Source organism: Thalassophryne amazonica, chromosome 8 (assembly GCF_902500255.1).
Source record: "Thalassophryne amazonica chromosome 8, fThaAma1.1, whole genome shotgun sequence".
Classification (NCBI taxonomy): domain Eukaryota; kingdom Metazoa; phylum Chordata; class Actinopteri; order Batrachoidiformes; family Batrachoididae; genus Thalassophryne; species Thalassophryne amazonica.
Window position 1 is genome coordinate 104,955,692 of NC_047110.1, and position 21,737 is coordinate 104,977,428.

At 41.8% G+C, this 21,737-nt stretch overlaps 1 protein-coding gene across 6 annotated transcripts in view; it reads right to left on the bottom strand.

Moving 5' to 3' along the window:
* ndrg4 (NDRG family member 4) overlaps nt 1–21,737 on the bottom strand; it is a 178,180-nt gene that overhangs the window by 19,256 nt on the left and 137,187 nt on the right. For all 6 annotated transcript variants that reach the window (XM_034177165.1, XM_034177164.1, XM_034177167.1 and 3 more), the window contains 8 exons: nt 21,049–21,169; nt 15,901–15,963; nt 14,690–14,750; nt 12,160–12,246; nt 11,983–12,039; nt 11,703–11,806; nt 11,561–11,617; nt 10,670–10,721 (listed from right to left, as the gene is read on the bottom strand). In XM_034177165.1, the coding sequence (XP_034033056.1) occupies nt 10,670–10,721; nt 11,561–11,617; nt 11,703–11,806; nt 11,983–12,039; nt 12,160–12,246; nt 14,690–14,750; nt 15,901–15,963; nt 21,049–21,169 (602 nt within the window). The remainder of the gene's footprint in view (nt 1–10,669; nt 10,722–11,560; nt 11,618–11,702; nt 11,807–11,982; nt 12,040–12,159; nt 12,247–14,689; nt 14,751–15,900; nt 15,964–21,048; nt 21,170–21,737) is intronic.

Genomic DNA, 21,737 nt, shown 5'->3' on the forward strand with positions numbered 1-21,737 from the left:
GCAAACTTATGACCCTCCAATAGACGCAGTACAATTTCCACTGGTGTTCAGAGTGTATAGAGATCCGGAGCGACCCGGATATACAGACATGATGGGAGGACTGACCGATGATCAACAGCAAAAAGCCCAAGAAGAAGGATGGATCGGCTCTTGGGAATTGACAACTTGGGCCAAATTGATAGAAGAAGTTCTAAAAAACCCAGAAATTCCACTGGAAGATGCAGAAGAGGTGCCACAAGAAAAAGGGGGCAGAGAAACCCTCATGTATTATTTTACCACTGGACTAGACGCCTGGGGAAATAAAGCGGCAAAACCGAAGAAGTAGTCAGCCGAGTACCAAGTGACACCTGAAGAATGGGTGAGAAAGAGGAGGATACAATCTATGGGGGGAGTGGCTAGCAGAGCGGACACTCCTAGTAGGCCGGACCAAACACTTAAGGTGCGGCTCACAGTGCTGATGGTATTGGTTCCCTATGTGGGGGTTTACTCTGTCGGGGAACATGTTGACCTCCTGGAGGAACAGCAGCAGTCGTTACACCAACCGACTCAAGGTGAGAAAAAAATCAGGAAAGCCACAGAGATGCTGGATGTTTCCCTCCATTTTCCGCGGGATGAGGAAGAAGTAAAAAGAAGTGGCTGTTGCAAAATGTCGCAAGGACCAGATGTAAATAGAGTACCCATTATTAATAATTGAGGAAGACTTGGACCCTATATACAATGTGGCCTTGGTGCTGAGAAACTATACTTAAATTGGCCAGAAAAAGATTTTGAGGAAGAAGACTGGGAACTAGCATCTAACGGATATTATGTCTCAAATTATGAATATAAAAGAGATGCCGACTTAACAGAGACAACGGGACAAAAATTACTTGCTGAACAAGTGCTGAGCGAGGAAAGTCTGCGGCGTTGGTACATAAAAGGACGCCGAAGAATACCCCAATCGGTTCCAAGATGTCCAGATACCTACCCCTGGATATTAAATGTGGTTTACCTACAACTCAACGGCCTGAGATTCACATTGAGATGGGGGATTAATTACATTGAGCCACTCCAAGGAGTCTATGTTGAAATATACCTTAACCAGTGCTTGATCTGGACAACGAGCCCCAACATGCGACGTCAAATGTACAGACGACTGCAAGACCCAAGATATCACGTTTTAGATAACCAGACATTAAATTTGAGAGTTATCGATCAACCTCGGGTCTGTGTGAGCTGCCTACCCCCAACCATACCAACAATTTTTGTAAATCGAGACTTCTTCTACCTGTACAAAAGAGGAGTCTGGAACTGTTGTCAAGCAAGAAAAATTCAGCTTCAAATTGAGCCTAAGGATCAAGAAGAGAAGCCTATAGTTCCCCTTTATCTAGCCTTATCACAGACCAGGTATTCTGGAAAAGAGTTTTGGCAGCATTGGCAAGATCTATGGGACTATGTACCCCCACATCAGGTACAGAGGATCCCTGAGGGACCCCTCCCTAAACCTGACAGAATAATTGTTACGATGTGGAAGTGGTCGTGGAAAGGAATGGATTCAGAACTTAAGCACCCATCTCCCATCTACACTCATCTCTTTAAGAGACAACGACTATTCCCTATGGTGGTGCATCTTGGCAGAAAGAGAAGGAGACCGATGGTGGAGTGACAACTCACTCTGAATCATGCTGCGGACCTTCAAACTGGATGAAAATAATGTAAATAGTCTACGATCCGGGCCTGGAGGACTCACACCATACTTGGAATTACCCTACAAGAAAATATGTTTAAGCTGGCCACAAAAGGATCACAAAGAAAAAGGATGGTTGCTGGGAACAGGAGGATACTTTGTAGATAATGACTCATATAAAAGAACTGCTGACCTTGCAGAGCCTGGAATATACACTCCTCTGGAAGCTATCGTGGACAAAGTTGGACAATACTGAAATTGGTCGGATGGAAGTTTTACCCAATTCCCCGGTGTCCAGGCTCATATCCCTGCATCTTGAACGTAGGGCATGTACAGAAAAGGGGCTACAGGTTTAAAATAAGGTGGGGACCTAATTATGTTGATCCATTACAGGGAGTGTATGTGGATATTTGGCTTGGATCTTTCCAGATCTGGACCAGTAGTCCCTATATGTTTAAAAGACTTCAACTACAAGAGGCACGTTCAACTTTCTGTTTGATTGAGAACCAAACTTTGCCAATATGCACGACAGTACAGTACCTTGACATTGAGAGAGGCGGAAGTCTTCCGCCTATTAGAAGTGGATGGCGAACCAGAGTACTAGTGGGGCTTTGGCAACCTCCAAAGGCTATACTGATACGACTTAGCATAAAGTCGGGAAGAGGACTATTTCGGAGATCGACTCCTCTGTACTCTGTGATGGCGCAGTATGTCTACAGTGGAACGGCATATTGGGACGCCTATGAGGATATCTTGCACCTACGTAGAGAATTAAATCCTGCATCTTCACAGTGTTTCTACACACCCCAGGGACCACCGCCTGAAATGAAGGAGGTGACAGTCGTCACTTGGAAATGGGTGTGGCGAGGACTAGATATTAGACTCCCATGGCCGTCTCCCTTGTTAGTCACCCTTCTTCAGCAATGAGCATCAAGCGTCTCTGTTGGGAGCACGAGACAAACAACACCACCTAAGATCATCTATCTCCGAGATGGAAGAACCACGGGAAGACAGCGTGATCACCACTCAACCTCAAAGAACCAACGAAAGACCAAGAGAAGAAGAGTTTGGCATAGAAATGCCACTACTGCAACAACCCCAAAAGCTGGAGCCGCTGCCATCAGTACCAAGTGAATTCTACTACGAAAATGTTGGAAGAAAGCAGCAGCAACAAAGCCAGCCACGAAAGAAAAAGTGCCTCCAATGTTGGAGTTGGATGGCCAGAATTACAGCATTATTAGTCGGCATTGCTGTACTTCTAGCTATCCTGTACTACTATGGTAGTACGCCCTGGACCTTAACCCATATCAGGGTCCAGTACGCAACAACTAAAACTTTCCAACAGACATGTTGGGGAGTTGAATCAAGAAACACCTACATGATATGGGACCAGAATTCTACAGAGAAATGGGCAAAGATGAAGAACCTAACCCAGCAAATGCTAAAGAATAAGTGGCTGCAATATTTGAATGACAGTGGGGAATTTCCAACCGTCACCACCAATTACAACCTGACCACCGGAGCAGACATCCTTCAAAACCTACAAGTGAGGGATCAAGAGATTATCGTGGCAACCATCTTACGGTTAAAACAAAGAGAGCGAAGAGAAGTAGGCTGCACTTGGATAAGACCTGAACCTGGCGAGCCAGCCTGGTATTGCTCATGGGGATGCAGAGTACTGCTGGGCTATCGAGCAGGATATTGGGAAAAAGAAGCTGTTTTTCCAGCATCACCAAGACATGATGTTTGCAGAATGATAATGCCTACCTGGAAACATTGGGGTAATTATAACCTCACCTGTGACAACACCCGCAGCAGAGTGCCGAAAGTGGATATTACATCTACAATGGTCCCTCCGTTGAACAACGCTACCGGCATGGGAACAGGAATACTATATTCCGAACTAACCACCATCTCATCAGCAGCATCGGTGGGATCCACAAAGATATCACCAACATAGGGAAAAACCAAACCACTCCCTACATTGCTAACACAAGATACCCAGCAAGTATTAGAACCAAAAGTTAAAAGTATTGATAACGCGGCTAAAAATAGATGGAAGAAGATTCATGATTATTGTGTAAAAGAAAAAGTGGCAAAATTAGATAGATGTTATTGGAATCGACCTATTGGATGTAAATCTCAAAATTACATGGTGCTTGCACCAGTCATCGATTTGATAAACAGGATTACTTGGAAACAAAAACAGGAGGCAAAAAATGATGAATGGCTTAACGACACCTTTCCGTGGGTCTGGAGCGTTCCACTGATACATTTTGAGGGGAATTTTCCAAGGGGATACACGTGGACTGGGCATAGTTTGCGGGGTCGACATAAAGCAAACTTCTACGTGCAAAAACTACCAAAGCCCGATGAGCTAAGGTCAGTACCTCAGGAAGATTTTAGCAAAATTGATCAATGCGTGGCGAATAGAATTTATGAAAGCTTACATGAGACAGAATACCATAATAATTTGGCTGAAGGTTCTGGTAAATCCCCCCGATGTCCCATAGACCAAATTAAGACAAGGAATTGGCTAAGATGGGTATATAACTATACACAGTTGTTACAGATTCCAACCATTAAGGGGACCCTTCAAGCATGGCAGGAAGGAGTTAGACGTAGTAAGGACGTTACCTGGTGGGGAATGGAGAAATATGAAGTTGAAGATTGGGTATTCCCCTGTTTGGATCAAAGTAATAATTTTTGGGTTAAATATCAATACATCGCCATGGTTTACTCCAGAGACAGAGCTACTTGGTCCAGTGTACTCTGGAGACCAAACCCTTATGTTACGCCATGGCCCTGGAAAATGATTTGTAATAGACGTAATACCACATGCACGATAAGCCTTGCCCACCAAAATTGTAGAAATGTTCCCGGCTGGGAAGAATATTGTGACGCTTACTATGACGGCGAGTATGACACTTACGGCCATCAAACAGTTTGGGAGAAGAATAATGCTGGCGTATGGATAAGAGCTTTTCCACCCAACGTTGGATGTGCCAAGGCTGTCCTGGGACATGGAATGTCGAAAAGGAAGCAGGTCCTAGGCCACATAGTGCCATTTGTTGGTGATGCTTTGATAATGCTTGAGGAAGGATATGCCTTCAAGAAAAGTCTATGCGAAGGACAAGAAATTGTCGGTTACGAATGGTTGGGACCCAATCGGATTTACAATAATGGTACATGTGAATCGCCTGCAGAACATTGGTTGAGCTGTGGAAAAGGAAGAGGTCGGCATGAATGTTCTTGGTGGGAAAGAACGCAAATAATAGCTGGAGGAATCAGGAATCATCACCACGTTCGCTGCAGAGACCGGAGAAGTCATTAAAGAAGGTCTCAAAGTTGTGACTGGTCGGATTGGACATTTGTTTGGATATCTTTGGCCCTATCTGTTAATCATAATAGGACTTATTATTGCTGCAGTGATTGGCTATGTTTTGTTAAAAGGAAGTTTCGCAGCCGCCCTGCGCTTGTGTGGGAGAAGCACACAACGCAGTGATATGGAGCCCCTCCTCCGTTAAGGGAGGAGCGATGAAGCCTACAAAGCCCGACGCCGAGACACGCCCTGTTCATTCTGACTTGGGGGAGTGAAGGAAGAGTAAGCATCTACATAACAGCGTACAAACTTAAGGAGATAAGTAAAAAGAATAAGAGAGCACAATGTCCAACAATACTGGCGGCGTAAATGACACTATCTTCAAAGTGAGTAGAGTGGAGTTTATTGCACTACTGTTAATATGGCTGCTATACTGCTGTGTCGGCCATTGGGCCTTATGACAACCACTGCGAATAGTAACGCTACTACATGGATGTGTCAGATTGGCAATGATCAATCTGCACTACGGTCAGAGTGATTTAGGGTTGTCTTTATTCATCACTCACGTCCTCGGTCGCTTTACTCTCCAGTTTGACTGTTGGGGAATATGGCAGTACACATCAATTACAATTTGGATGGTGATAGATATGACAGCAATCTTTTATGCCCCGGCAGTGATAGCTGACATTGTGTGCGAAGCTGTGATGGCCTTGACCCTATTGGCGTACATAGCTATGTTAACTGGAGCCATACAACGCAGGAAACCCTGGCTCTACAAACTTGGACTTATTATAATTTGGGCCTTAGGATGGGGAATGTTATCAGCTTTATACTGGCTGTCCATGGTTAGTCAACTACTCCTGCTGTTATGGTTTACGACCTATGATGCTTGCTTCCCGCGTACGGCTCCTTCAGCTACAGCGGGAATGACAACGTCACCACAGCAGCAACAGCAGCATACTTAAAAATTGAGATCGAGGCAGACATGATCTGGCATTCTCTCTTGATTGATCAAATACGAGCTGACACTATAGTGTCTCCAGAGGGATATATGTATTGCCCCGTGTTTACCAAAATGTGGATGTATCCTACGGGAATAAGATTCTCCACAGCTCATCTTGCCGATGGCCGGATCGTGGCCATTGGTCCTTCATTACCACCAGTTCCACGTTCATCTCCACAGCGCACTGCGGAGGTTGGGGTGCAAACCGAGGATATGAACTGGTGTTTGGAGGCCCTCACGCAGGTGTTCCTGGATGAACACATTCAACAGCCCGAGCCTGAGGATATTCTCGCTGAAGCTTCACCTCAAGCGAAGGATACATCACCGCGGCCATCTACACCAGTTACATCGTGTTATACACCCGTCACCCCCACTTCACCATGCGCACCATCGTTTCCTGACGGATTATCATCTCAGGAATATGAGGCAACTCCGTCTCCATTGGGATTACCATCACAATCACCACTACTGGACGAGCAGCCTTCTGATGGCGACGGCAATCTACAGGTGGGCAGAGAGGAGTACGTGGTGCTGGATGAGTGTCGTTCAACTCCAGCTCCTCCTGTTCTGTCTCCGATGGTGGATGAAAAAGAAGTGCTCACCCTTCATCCTGTCGACGACGACGAGGATGTTTTTATGGAAGTATAGAGAGATCGGCGGAGCTTCAAGTCATGGAGGGGGTGTCAGGAAAGATGACTTTAAGCTTGCTTTCAGCTTGTTTTTATCTTGGAATATAATACGTGCCATGGAATTAATATACATGCTGTTGGATTAAACTGCACAGTGTTTGGTACCTTCCAGGAGTAAGTGAGGTCATACCGGACGTTTCCATTGTATATGGGGAGGCCCACGGAATGAACTCGGTGGTGAAGACGAGGGAATATGTCTAAGAATGATTCTAACATGACAAGTATGATCAAATGAAGTATTAATGTGTTAAAATTAAGAGTTGATTAGAAAAAGTATGTTACAAATAAGTGAAATGAATGATTATATGAGTTGTTTTTCATAAGGAGTGCAGAGTCAGAGAAAAAAGAGGAAGTGAAGAAGATGTTGCAAGTGGGGCAAGAAAAGCTGATGTTAAACAACTGATCAAATGATTAAAATGTTGGTAAAAATGAAATGAATAATAAGGAATGAGAATGTTTGCATATGATCATATGAATTGTTTTTATGTGAAAGAGAGGTGTAATGAAATGATTGAATATGATTGATGTAATTTTGAAGAAATGATTTAAAAGAATGAATTCTCAGAAAAGCTGAAGTGTTAACAGAAAAGAGGAACTTGAGAAATAAGTTACTGGTAAGGGCTTCGGGGATTTCCAGTAAAGTGGAAGGAGAAGGGAGGAGGTTTTGAGTCAACAGCGTCCCCATGGTAACCAAGATCATCTGAGGACAACAAGAGTCAAGCACATATATAAACTGTGAAACACCAGAAAACGGGGTTATTCTTCCAGGGAGAGGTGCTGTTGCCACTACTCCCCTGCTACGAGGAGATCACAAGACTTAACCATCTTGTGAGCATCAATTGAAATCGTGGAGTGAGAGGACTGGAGCCATAAAAGATCATTTGAGAGAGATTTCAACTCCCGCTCAGGCCGTCCAGTCACAGAGTAGCAGAACAACAGAGAGTAACCACTGGCCTTAAGTCTGAGTGGGGAATGTTCAACGATTTCTCTCTCAAGGAACATCACCGCATACCAGAATGGATTAGATCAACTTTTGGTTGATTGAAGACGGAATAAATTCTTATGTGGATTAACTTCCTGAAGGATTACAACATCACACAAGGATCGTGGACAGCTAACGATTAATAGCTGATGAAGAGGAAATCAAGTTCATCGAGCTGGGGACCCTAACCTCAAAAACCTCCTTCCCTCACTCCTAGAAAAAATTGTTAAGAAGTCAATCCAGTCCCAGTCAAAGTAAGATCAGTCAGAATTATTGAATTTAAAACAAAAATCTCTGCCAATCATTATTCTAATTATACTTGAATTACTGTTGTGAAATTATCACCATATAATCTATGTTGATTATGTTATTGGCACTTGCAAAACCTGCAATAAATTTCCAAGCATGCAGTTAAAGTGTTAAGGCTCAGACATTGGATTATTGATGCTTCTTAAGGTGTAAAAGTTAAAGTTTATTAGGTGTACAACATTAAAAGGCTCTAAAAGGTTAGTCTGTTTTTTTAATGAAAATAACACATCCTGGGGACTCGCTGTACGAGTCACTAAATTTAAAATCTAGCAACATTCCAAGAGCCCTGATCCATAAGAGGAGAGCTGCCGTTAACGGGCGTGGCCAGTTCGTATCCTGGTTCCTGAGAAGGCTATTCGACCGGGGTGCGAGATCAGCTTCAGCGGGGTGGACGTCCGGATGGAGGCAGTGAGCAGCTAGACGAATCTCCTCGCCACCAGCTTGAACAGCCTTTGTGCAGCTCTGTCGGGTAATACCCGTGGAGACACGAAGGTCGGACCCCAGAGACGGAGAGCTGGTTTTTACACAAACACACTCATCGGAGGGTGAGCGTGTGCCGTGTATCTAAAAAGCGGGATCTGACAACACACACCACAGACAGATGTGAAATCTTGCATGTACACAGTACATGGTTACACGCACGCACGCACACACAGAGACACAGACACACTTGTGTTTTTGTGCTTTACTCATTTCTGCTCCATGTTGGATTCATTTTTAATCTTCACACAGATTTTCAGTTTGCATAATTTAAACTATGACGACACTTGAAGTAAAACACAACCCTCCTGTGTTTCCATCATTTTTATCCGTTTGCTGAATCTGTTCTAACCCAAAAGATCACCGCTAACCTGAGATGCAAAGTGGATGAAAGTTGAACATTTTTCAAAAGTGCAAATCTCTATTTGTGCTCACATTCTGTATTGACCATTTACATTTTCTGTCTCTCTTATGTTACTTTTTTGTTTTATTAATCATTCATTTGAAGACTTTGCCGTTGCGAGGCAGAAACACCACAATACTGTGTGTAATGATTCTAACTAAAACTGAAGATGGCTGCCCATAAATGTAGCGTTGCCTGCATGTTCATATTTGCAATTCACACCACTGGATTTCCTTGGCCCTGAAATGTGAATTTAATCACTAGAATCATTATCCTAGGTCACCTAGAAGAAAATGCTATCGGGGAAAAAAAAAAAAAATCCATTTTAAGCCACCATTTTTACAAATCCAACATGGCCCCCATTAATTTTCTGGTCCGATATTTCACACACCTTTCAAAAATGTACAGTTTTACTAATCTCCAGAAAACTGGAACAAAATTACAAAACGAACCTGACGAACATTTTATTTTTCTGAAACGTGTGTCAGGCAGCACAAATCTACAGAGAAATCATTCATGATTATGACATGAAAAGTAGTGGTACTGTGTTGGATGAATCATTATCAAAGTTATACATCAGCTCAGCTTCTCAGGTTAAGTTAATGTAAAATGTTAAGGTAGCCTTGACACTACGCTAAAATAAAAAGTGGATTCTTCACAGCGTATTAGCAGACCACAGTCTGTAAAGAGTCATTTTTATCACACTGGCCTATAGTTTGAGACCGTTAATGTAAAAACGACATATTTTGTTGGAATGTCTTAACACATAACATGATGAAAAAAAGATTACACTAAGAAGACATTTGTGATTGTTATATACAATTTTTCTTGCATGGAGTTTTTCAACAGATGGTGGGTAATTTGCGGACACTGAATCCAAATAGTTTTTACTGATCACATCAGGTTTTTGAGATATGAAAATATATTTCTTGTATCAATCATTGAAGTAAAATGTGCAGTCTCGCACACCTTCAGCACCGTAAACGACATTACGGCTCTTGTTCACATTTCGTGGACCTGGTTTAAAAACTATGCTTTTGAAGCTGCTTTTGTGCAGGATTTGTGGCATCAAACCCATGAGTGAATGAGCAACTTTTGCATAATCCATCAATACAGAACATGCAGAATGCAAAAAACAAACAAAAAACAAAAATGTGATGTGATGTGATTGAGAAAATCTGACCTCAGATTTAGATTCAGCACCCCAAAATAACTCTAAATCAGTTTTCAAAGTCCATGCAAGAAAAAAAATATTCACTTTATTTATTTATTCTTGGTTATTAGATGCAGTTTATGAAAACACAAGTCTTTGAATTTCTTTTTACATACACAGAAATGAAAGCAAACACCAACCGAGCCTCGTCCAGTCACTGAACATTACATATTAATGCGACCTCCATCTGTCACATCTGCTAAACATCTGCATCCTTTCACTCCGTCACAGTCCCCTTCTGCATCTTTTTCCTCAACATCCTGCCAAAGCAACCTTCCATTCCTCCATCTAACATCTGACAAAGCTCTGGAATATATGGCAGATATTTACAAGTATCTGTGCCATTTCACAAAGACAAAATCAACTGTGCGTCTTTGTCGTTTGTAGGTAATGTGACCGTAGCTTAATGTAGAAACTTCCTTAATCGAATGATTTGGGTTTGAACCATACAGCCTGCAGGTCCTCAACAAAAACCGTTGAATTATGATATTGTTTAAACACATTATAGTTGTCTTTAGTAAGAGCAGGTATTTGAATTCAGATGTGCTTGTGTTTGGTTAACTGGACCCAAAGATGGACTGAAGATTCGAGTCAGGACTCACCACTCCTTCTTCAGCAGGGGCGTTGTCTCCCACAACCAGCATCACGGGACACCTACCAAAAAAAAAAGAAAATTTCAAAGATAATTCTTCAACACACTGCTGGGATAGGCTCCAGAACCCTCCAACGCCTCCCCGCTCCCCTCGCCCCACCATGACCCTTAACTGTAGTAAGCGGGTACAGAAAATAAATGGAACTCTGCAGCACATCATTTCTTTCCCTTGGTTTATTTTTTTTTGTTTATGTTTGTGATAAAACATAATATTTGTAAAAACATAGATTTTTTTAAAAAATACTGTAATATTTTTGGAGAAATTAGGGATATTATGTAACAACAGTGAACAATGGATATTGATAATTAAATTATGGACTCACGCCATCCCAGCAGGGGGCGGTAAATCATCATGTGGCCACTGTGTACCTGCGAAATGTGTAACTATGTTCACGCAGAAAATGGGGAGAGCTAATATTTAGCATTTGGTATGTTTATGTATTTTGAGTCAATCCCACGAAAATGCAACGTTGATAGGACTAATATTTTTGGAGAAATTACGGATATTAGGTAACAACAGTGAACAATGGAGGTTGATCTCACCATTAATCAGTTCCTGGTAACCAGGCAAGCTCTGAACAAAGGAAATATCTCAACCTTGCCTGTTTTAAAACACAACATCAACTAAATGTGGAAAATAAAAAATGCAATTATTCACAGAACTTTCTAATTTTAATTTCCTGCACTTTCAATTAAAATCATTATAGAAACTTTGCATAATTTATTACAACCCTTGAAAAATGTCAGCTACCTATTTTATAAACATGACCCAATCTAGAGCCCGTGGATCCCCATGGACAACGCGCTGGTGTGTTATAATTTAAGCTGTGTGAGTACTCACTTCAGGGTTTTAGCGTTGAGCACGGACCCACCGCGGTTCATCTCTAAGTCCCTCCGACTGAAAGAGACGACAAATTATGTGCAATAAACTGCATGTGTGTGCGTGTGTGTTTGTGTGCATACGTGTGTGTGTGTGTCCCCACCTGTTGTACATATTCCAGAAAAGGTGTAGGTTAAAGTGATTGATAGTGTTGGAGATCTGTTGTCGGTAGCTCTGCACCAGGTCTGTGTTGCTCATCAGCTCGTCCTGCAGGCAAACATAAAACAGATCAGCGGCTGGATGCTGCAGAATTCAGCTTCCTCTGAGAAACAGAAGCCCATCTGAGCATGAGGCCTCATTTCTTATTTCATAGTACCAGTTACAGAATAATTAGAATCATTTCCTTACACAGTCATTTGGATTTCTGAGTTGTCTGAACATACCTGGCTGAAAAGGTGCGGCAGCATGGTATCTGGCAAAGTGCTCGTCAAACCTGAGAGCTGGGAGGAAGAGGACAACAATAACAGGGTCACCGCGAGGTAGATCTGCACACCTGAAAATGTGGGTATTTGTATCACAGTCCCAGAAGAAGCAGCTAATACACAGCATTAGAGAGACACCTTAGAGGCCGCCCAGTCAATCCAGCCTTTGCCGTTGGGGTCGATGTTGAGCAAAACCAAACCCTCCACCAGATCAGGGAACATCAGCTAGAAGAAGAGTCACGACAGCAAATCAGTAATGGGATACCACAGTTCTCCAAAAGCAATTCACCACATATTTTGACTTAAACACTGTTAAAGCTGCAGTCCCCTTTAGATATTCAACCATGTAAGTCTTTAGAGGAATGTCTTCCACAACCATTAGAATTCTGATACTAAAAATTCAAATAAAGGATCCACAATTTTATATCCACAGTATCAACAAAAATTGGCTTCTCTGGGAAGGATTTGGAATTTTGACCCATGTGGGTTAAAATACAGCAACAAAAGGCTGTGATAAACCCTTGGCATGCTGGGAAACAATGCCTTTCGAGGATCAAATGGCACTTCTAAAGCATCATGGAGCCAAAGAAACAGGCCACCAGATTGGAAGAACTCCAGATAAAATGTAGACAAATTTCACATGACTGTTTTGCTGGATATCGACTGTACAGGGAAGACAACACTCAGTTGTTAATACGACCGTTAATTACAGTTACAAATATTATTACTGGTTTGTTCTATCATAATTTTATTAGACTGGGCTACATATTTTTCCGAGTGGTAAGACAGAAAATTGAAGTTCCCAGTTTTCACTGAATACAGCTTGAACTTTTAACCTTATGCATGCCCCCAGAACCTCCTACGAGGGTGTCTGCAAGATCTCATGGAAGGAACTATATTTGCCTTGAAATACCCCAAAATAAATACTTTACCAGTAATACAATTTGCTTTTGTTTTACGATATACAACAGAAATAAAAGTACTTTTTCCACATTTTGTTATGTTACATCCTTATTCCAAAGAACAATAGTTTTTATTGTCATTATACTGGGGTGGGGGTGAAGGGGTTTGGAAGAACAATGAAATTCCCACAAAACTCTACTTATAACACCCCATAATGAACAACATGAAAAATGTTTTTTGAAATGTTTGCAAATATATTAAAAATAAAAAACTAAGAAATCAAGTGTACATAAGTATTCACACCCTTTGCTCAATACTTTTGGCAAATGTACCTTTGGCAAAAATTACAGCTTCAAGTCTTCTTGAATATGATGCCACAAGCTTGGTGCACCTATCTTTGGCCAGTTTTGTCCATTCCTCTTTGCAGCACCTCTCAAGCTCCATCAGGTTGGATGGGAAGCGTTGGTGCACAGACATTTTCAGATCTCTCCAGCGATGTTCAGTTGGTTTCAGGTCTGGGCTCTGGCTGGTCCACTCAAGGAGATTCACAGAGTTGTCCTGAAGCCACTCCTTTGATATCTAGGGTTATTGTCCTGCTGAAAGATGCCCCAGTCTGAGGACAAGAGGGCTCTGGAGCAGGTTTTCATCCAGGATGTCTCTGTACATTGCTGCATTCATCTTTCCCTCAATCCTGACTAGTCTCCCAGTTCCTGCTGCTGAAAAAAGTCCTCACAGCATGATGCTGCCACCACCATGCTTCACTGTAGGGATGGTGCCTGGTTTCCTCCAAACATGACACCAAAGAGTTCAATCTTTGTCTCATCAGACCAGAGAGTTTTGTTTCTCATGGTCTGAGAGTCTTTCAAGTGCCTTTTGCCAAACTCCAGGTGGGCTGCCATGTGCCTTTTACTAAGGAGTGGCTTCCATCTGGCCACTCTACCATACACTTCTGATTGGTGGATCTCTGCAGAGATGGTTGTCCTTCTGGAAGGTTTTCCTCTCTCCACAGAGGAAAGTTGGAGCTCTGGCAGAGTGGCCATTGGGTTCTTGCTCACCTCCCTGACTAAGGTCCTTCTCTCCCGATCGCTCAGTTTAGACGGCGGCCAGCTCGAGGAAGAGTCCTGGTGGATTTGAAGTTCTTCCATTTACAGACGATGGAGGCCACTGTGCTCATTGGGACCTTCAAATCACCAGAAATGTTTCTGTATCCTAACCCAAATTTGTGTCTCGAGCCAAAACAACCTTGTAGGTCTACAAACAATTCCTCTGACTTTGTGCTTGGTTTGTGCTCTGACATGCACTGTCAACTGTTGGACCTTATATGTAGACAGGTGTGTGTCTTTCCAAATCATGTCCAATCAACTGATTTTATCCCAGGTGGACTCCAGTTAAGTTGTAGAAACATCTCAAGGATGATCAGTGGAAACAGGATGCACATGAGCTCCATTTTGAGGCTGTGAATACTTATGTACGAGTGATTCCTTAGGTTTTTTTTTTTAAATAAATTTGCAGAAATCTAAAAAAACAAACAAAAAACAAACAACAAAAAACTTTTATACATTGTCATTATGGAGTATTGTGTGTAGAATTTTGAGGAAAAGAAAATGAATTTCCTCCATTTTGGAATAAGGCTGTAACATAACAAAATGTGGAAAACGTGAAGCGCTGTGAATACTTTCTGGATGCACTGTAAAGAGTCACATTCATGTATGTAATTTTTCTAACTCTCATTAAGTGAGTTTGGTGAGAGCAGAAAGTAACTTACAGCAAACTTAGCCAGAATATAGGCTCCAGCACCAACACCGATCCCAACGATGCTCTTGAATCTAAAACAAACAAACAAATAAAAAAGAAGTGAGGAGAGACAGAAAGAAAAAGTCTTTGGATGATTGTTTTGTTTTAAAAGAGGGCAACTATTTACTATTTCACGGTGAAATGATGTCGGTGTCTGAACAATTCAGCTGTGGTTTGTACATCTGGACAAAAACAAGGTCATTTTTGCCTTTATTTAGTTTTTCTACTCTGAATTTGCTGAAACTGCTCAGAAATTAAATTGATTAATGAAGAAGTCAGGCTGTGTTAATATGAATGAATGAATTGAAATTAAACTGAGGAATGTAAAAGTCAAGCTGAGCCTTAGATAATGTTTATGTTGATGTATTCAGCATTTCACATTTGTCCTTCATGGATTTCACTTTGCACATTAATATTGAATTAAAAGTGTGTGTCATGTCAATGTTTTTGTTATTTTTTTTTAAGTGATGGTGATGTAAAGAGGAATATCAAACAGTTTGTATGGGTTTGTATGCAGGAGTACAAAGAGGCGGACACTGGAGCTCAGTGAAATCAACTTTCTGAATGTTTTGTAATATTAATTTCTTTGACATATTCTCAGTGGAGCATAATTAGAAACAGTAGAGGGCCTAGGACAGTCCCCACTGCATAGACACCCCCAAACAAAATAAAATACACACAAAAATACCCCTAAAATAAAATAGAAATAATCATTTTTGGAATAAATATTTACAACAGAGCAACAGCGTATTTATTCATGCGTCCTACTTCCTTATTCGCAGAGCTTTGCGGGTGACACATTTATAGCTTGGGAAAAGCCTAGGCATGTACTGTATCTCCTAAAATGCAGTGAGTGAATAGATGAATGAATGAGTCCCTCTCCTCTACTTAAATCCCATAAAAGAGAAACATTGTTGCAAAGTAACTATGTTTTAAATTAGTGAAGTGAAACTGTGAATTCCAGGGAAATAAATCGCAGAAACAAACAATCAATGTAGAAGTTGCTGAATGCTGGGAGGCCTGACTTAAAATTCTTTTTCTTTTGCTGCCACCAAAAAGGTGTCATTAACATTCTGTACCATATTTAGTTATAGGAAGAAAAACCTTCAAGTAATTACAGTGTATGATGTCATAAATGACTCTTTTTAAATGCCAACAGCATAAAAAGTCATCAGTACTGACTCAAACTGCTGAACCACGGTGGACAGCATCCCGGCCAGCTGGTCCATGGTCGGGTACTGGTACCTGCAGAAAGAACACAAACACCTTCAGAGTGCAGTTCAACATCACTTCAACAATAAACCAGTTGTAGTATATTTGTGTGTGTGTGTGTGTGTGTGTTGTTGGCAGTTTCCAGAGGATAGTGGGAAGGCCTTTTTTTTTTTTTTTTTAAGTTTATTTTCTACAAGCCCTCTGGTGGCTTAAAAGTCCGATGCGGGATGCACAAGACCTGTTACACTTGGGGCAAATGAACACTTGAGTAGGCTGGGCTTGTGCTGCTACCCGCTCTTTCTGTCTTTGAGGCTTCTGGCGTGAGGCCTCACTTCTTTCTGCCTCAAACTTCAGGCTGGCGGATTTGATGCTGGAACGCCAGCTGAGTCTATCTGTAGCTAGATGCTGCCATGACTGATGCTGAATGCCTGCAAGGGAGAGCTGTTTCTTCAGCTGGTCCTTATAGCGCTTTCTGGGGGCCCCTTGGTTTCGTCTCCCTTCCTTGAGCTCGCCAAAGAGAATTAATTTCGGCATGCGTGTATCATCCATCCTGGCTACGTGACCTGCCCAACGAAGCTGTTGTTTGAGTATAATAGACTCCATGCTGGGCAATGTGGCTCTGGTAAGGATGTCCTCATTTGAGACGTAGTCCTGCCACTTGATCCCGAAGATGTTTCGGAGACAACGCTGATGAAAGCGTTCCAGTAATCTGATCTGCTGGCGATACAGAACCCAGGTTTCAGTTCCATACAGGAGGGTAGGGACCAAAATGGCTCTGTAGACCTGCACTTTTGTGGAAAGGCGCAGTGCATGATTCTGCCAGACTTTCTTTGAGAGTCGACCAAAAGAACTGCTGGCCTTGGCAAGGCGACTGTCTAGGTCCTTGGCAACAGGTGCGTCATTTGAGATAACACTACCGAGATACGTGAAGTGCTCTACTGCATTCAGGCTGGTACCCTCGATGTTGATTTGGGGTGGGGTATATGCTGTATGGGGGACCGGTTGATATAGCACTTCTGTCTTTCTCAGGCTGATGGTGAGGCCGAAGGCTCTTGCTGCTTCAGGAAAACAGTTGACAATGTGCTGCAAGGCTTGCTCCGTATGGGCGATGAGGGCGCAGTCATCTGCGAAGAGCAGCTCCATGATTAGCTGTTCTGTGATCTTAGTGTGGGACAGAAGGCGCCGCAAGTTAAACAGACTTCCGTTGGTTCTGAAGCGGATATAGATGCCGTCTGTCAAGTCTTCTTTGGCCTCACGAAGCATCATGCTGAAGAAGATGGAGAACAGAGTGGGTGCGAGGATGCAACCTTGTTTGACGCCATTTGAGATGGGGAAGCTGCCGGACAGAGTCCCGTTGTACTTCACTTGTCCCATCTGGCCTTCATGCAGCTGGCGGATGATGGTGAGGAGCTTTGGAGGGCAGCCAAGGCGTGCAAGAATCTTCCACAAACCCTCACCACTGACCGTGTCAAAAGCCTTGGTTAGGTCTATGAAGGCTGCATAAAGGGCCATGTTCTGTTCTCTGCACTTCTCCTGGATCTGTCTCAGGACGAAGATCATGTCAGTGGTTCCCCTGTTGGCCCGAAATCCACACTGACTCTCGGGAGTATTTTCATGCGCTATGGTAGGGGTAAGCCTGTTGAGCAGCACTCGAGCCAAAATCTTACCGGCTATTGAGAGGAGAGTGATGCCCCGGTAATGAGAACAGTTGGATTTGTCGCCCTTGTTCTTGTACAGGGAGACAATGACCGCATCCCGAAGGTCATGTGGAACCATGACTATGTGTGTGTGTAATGAAGCGTAAAGCACACATACCCGCAAGCAGTTGATTGAATTTCAATGTGTGGAAGTTAATTAACCCCCATTAACCCTCTGGGGTCCGAGGGCATTTTCTGGACAGTTCACTCGCCTGGCATAAATGTTTTATTATTGCTGTTAACAGCTCCCCCTGCATCCCACAATCAAGTTTTATGTCTCTTTTTTTCAGGACAACCTGTTCTTTCATAATATATATCCTTATGTTGTGTTTTATAAGTGTAATAATAACACTTATAATAAGTTAATAATAAGTAAGTTTACAATCAGAGAACAGAAATCAGAAATAAGAAAGGAAAAAATAAAGCGGACATTTTCCACACACATTTATTCAAAACACACAGCAAACGATAATAAACAACTGTTTTGACACTTTATAAAGGTAATTTGAGGTCTTGTGTGAAAGACTCTACAACAAAATGTTCAAACAATAAACACAAATGCACATTTTGAACAATATATACAAAATGGTCTATGCGTTTTGTTTGTCTTCAACTCAAACCAATTTCCTCTCTGCTATTACACAAAGGTCACATCACAAATTTCTATTTCTACTGTGTTTTGGAGTCTTCTGTCTGACTGCAAGCAGCTTTCATTTCACACTTTGGCTCCTTGCAGTCTGAGGAGCGGCCCCTCTCCCTCACCTCCACCCCAACGTGCAAAAGATTGGATTGCTCACACAACTTAGCACCCACTATCCTGGATCTTAGTGAATCAGGCCCATAATGTTATCAACATAAACTTGAAACATAAAGAAAAAATTGATTATATACTCGTGTTCAAAACTGAGTGACACGTATATATGTGGAACGTGTTTATCACAGGTAATGTTTTTAGAAAATGTATTAAGTGGAAAAAGTAGTGATAGCAATGAATTTTTTTTTTTTTTTACTGTAGATTAGAATTTGTGTGTTTGTATAATGGACGGCTGAGAGAGAGAGAAAGCAGACCTCCCATCGGTAGTGTGTTCATATGAGGAAAAATCTAAATTTATAAGGATGAAGTCATAAATATGCTGGGGGAATATATATATATATATATATATATATATATATATATATATATATATATATATATATATATGTTCTCCACTCAGATTGCAATAGCCAATCACAGATTAGCTTTTCTAACCATCATTTACCTGTATTTTGGCATGCTTGGCACCAGAAAGTTATGTTGGATCCAAAAGGATCCAAAAAGGCTAGGACCAAAAGTTATATTGGATCGGTTCCCACTGACCAATAGCATTAGAGCTTACTGCCAACAACTAGCCAATCAGAGTGCGGCATACGAAGGTCAGGAACTAGCTGACAGATGCTGGTTGAAAAAAATGGCAACAAACATGTCAACAACAGCAGAAAATCGTCTGCCAGCGAGGTTTGCTGAGTTCACAGAGGAGGAACTGGTGGAAATATTGAACTCCAAGGATACCAAAAACACTAAGAAGGTAGACAAGCATGCTACTGTCGTTTGAGAAGCATTCATCACATCAGAATCAATCATATGCTGTTCACAACAACATAAATTGATCTAATTTACTTGACTCTTTGTTGTTTGCTTAATTTGGGAGCGGGGTGGAAAACATAACAATTAATGGATGGCAAGTCGTCCAACATAAGAAATATTGGATGAAGAAAAGTTATATTGCAGGAGGCGGAGCCCTCGTCCAGTATAACTTTTCTTCATCCAATATTTCTCTATGTTGGACTCCTTACCATCAATTATTTGTATAATATATATATATATATATATATATATACGAGGGCTGTCAATAAAGTAGCGGTCCTTTTTATTTTTTTCAAAAACTATATGGATTTCATTCATATGTTTTTACGTCAGACATGCTTGAACCCTCGTACGCATTTTATTTAATGAAAGACATGCGGACGGGTCCGCGCGTCGGGACGCAGCCGACGCAGTGCGGCGGCACAGGAAAAACACCTCCGTGTTGATAACCATTTGTAAAATCCAGGCGGCTTTTGATGGCTTTCAGTGGAGTGAGTATATGAGAAATTGTTTAACAGCAGGACATGTTCCAACGTCCGCACGTCTTTCATTAAAAAAATCTCCTTTAACAGTGGAATATCCGGATAAAATGCTGAAACCGACTTCTTCTGAAACTTCTCTGTTCTCTCACGACGTCCTGGATCAATAGAACCTGAAATGTGGAGGTTTTAAGCTTGAACAGGCTGATGACGCCGCCTGAGAGCGCTGAGCGACGTCTCGCACCGTGGGAAGTCCTTAAAGCGACAGAATCACCTCAAAATCTCTCATCAGCCGTTAAAATTTTCACTGAAAACCAGCTTAATTTTTCGAACCGTGTCCACTTCGATGTGTCTCACAGGTTTAGAAAAAATTTTGATCAAACAAAGCGCCAGTCTCTCAGCAACTTCTCAGACAAAGGAATTCCGACGAGGGGCTGGACGACTCCTCCCACAAGGAGTGCTCACAGGCGAATGACGTCACCGACAGGCGTGGAAAAACTCACGCATGCGCACGAGGGTTCATTTTTGAAAAAAATAAAAAGGACCGTTACTTTATTGACAGCCCTCGTATATATATATATATATATATATATATATATATATATATATATATATATATATATATATATATATATATATATCAATCAATAGATGTGTCTCCCTCAGCTGATTTTCTCACAGCAGATGACTAAAATACAGGACTGTGGTCATATGCTGGTGTGCTAAAATCAATAAAAAATGCGGAAACAAAAGTGGCGTGCAGTCATGTAGACTTGCAACCATTAGCATAACTGCAGTTATTGCACTTATTTCAGACTATAAATTATTTTTATGACAAACCAAAGACTTGCCTTTGAATGCTTGCATTTCCCCATTCAGATTTCTTTTTGCACAATTCTGGAACTTCTGATTAGTATGTTATTAACATTAGCTTCTCCTAAGCTCCTTAGCTTCTCAATTCGATTTATTTCATTTATATAGCACCAAATCACAACAAAGCAGCCTCAAGGTGCTTCACACGAGTAAGACTCAACCTTACAACCCCGCTGAGCAAGCACACAGGTGACAGTGGTCAGGAAAAACTCCCTCTGAGGGTTACGATCATTGGCTGCGTGCATTAGAGGGCTGGGAGTTGCATGAATTTCGATGTGATTTCCAGCTAGGGTGCACGTCGCTTTTCTCTCTGCAAGACTGACTTAATACACTACTTTAGACTTTAGAATGATGAATATTCATGCATTCATCACTAGCTGTTGCCATGTATACCCGTGCATGTAATATGTGTGCATGTGTACTTTTTATGTGGCGTGCCTCATACCCCTGTGGGAACTGTGGCGCTCCGACCTGCTGCCCTGGGGCGTCGACATGGCAAACCACAAAGTGCTTTGTGATCTCCTGCATATCGTCATTATTGAAGAATGCATTGAAGCACAGCTTGTCTGCAGAAGAGTCAGGAAGAACAGGAGACAAGCAGAAAGGACAGATGAATGCAATGATATTAATTAAGACCTGCACTCAGAGAAGACCTGAAAGTGGCCATCTGTAGCTGATCAGGTGTCATTGAGAAGATGACAGTCGTTTTCTACCAATGCTGATATGCCTGTTAACCTTCATCCATCTTCAAGTGTTACTAATATAAGAAATACACCAGAGGCCTGCCCCTGGAGAACACTCTATGGCAAGTGTGCCCAAATTCTATCCTATGAAAGGCCAAAAAATGGATCAAAATATGCTGCATCCAGAAAGTATTCACAGCGCTTCACTTCTTCCACATTTTTTAATCTTACAGCCTTATTCCAAAATATTTTTTTCCCCTCAAAATTCTACTCACAACACCCCATAATGAAATAATGATTTTATTATAAAAAAAACTAAACGAAATCAAACATACACAAGTATTCACACCATTTGCTCAATACTTTGTTGATGCACCTTTGACATCAATTACAGCCTCAAGTCTTCTTGAATATGATACCGCAACCTTGGTGCACCTATCTTTGGGCAGTT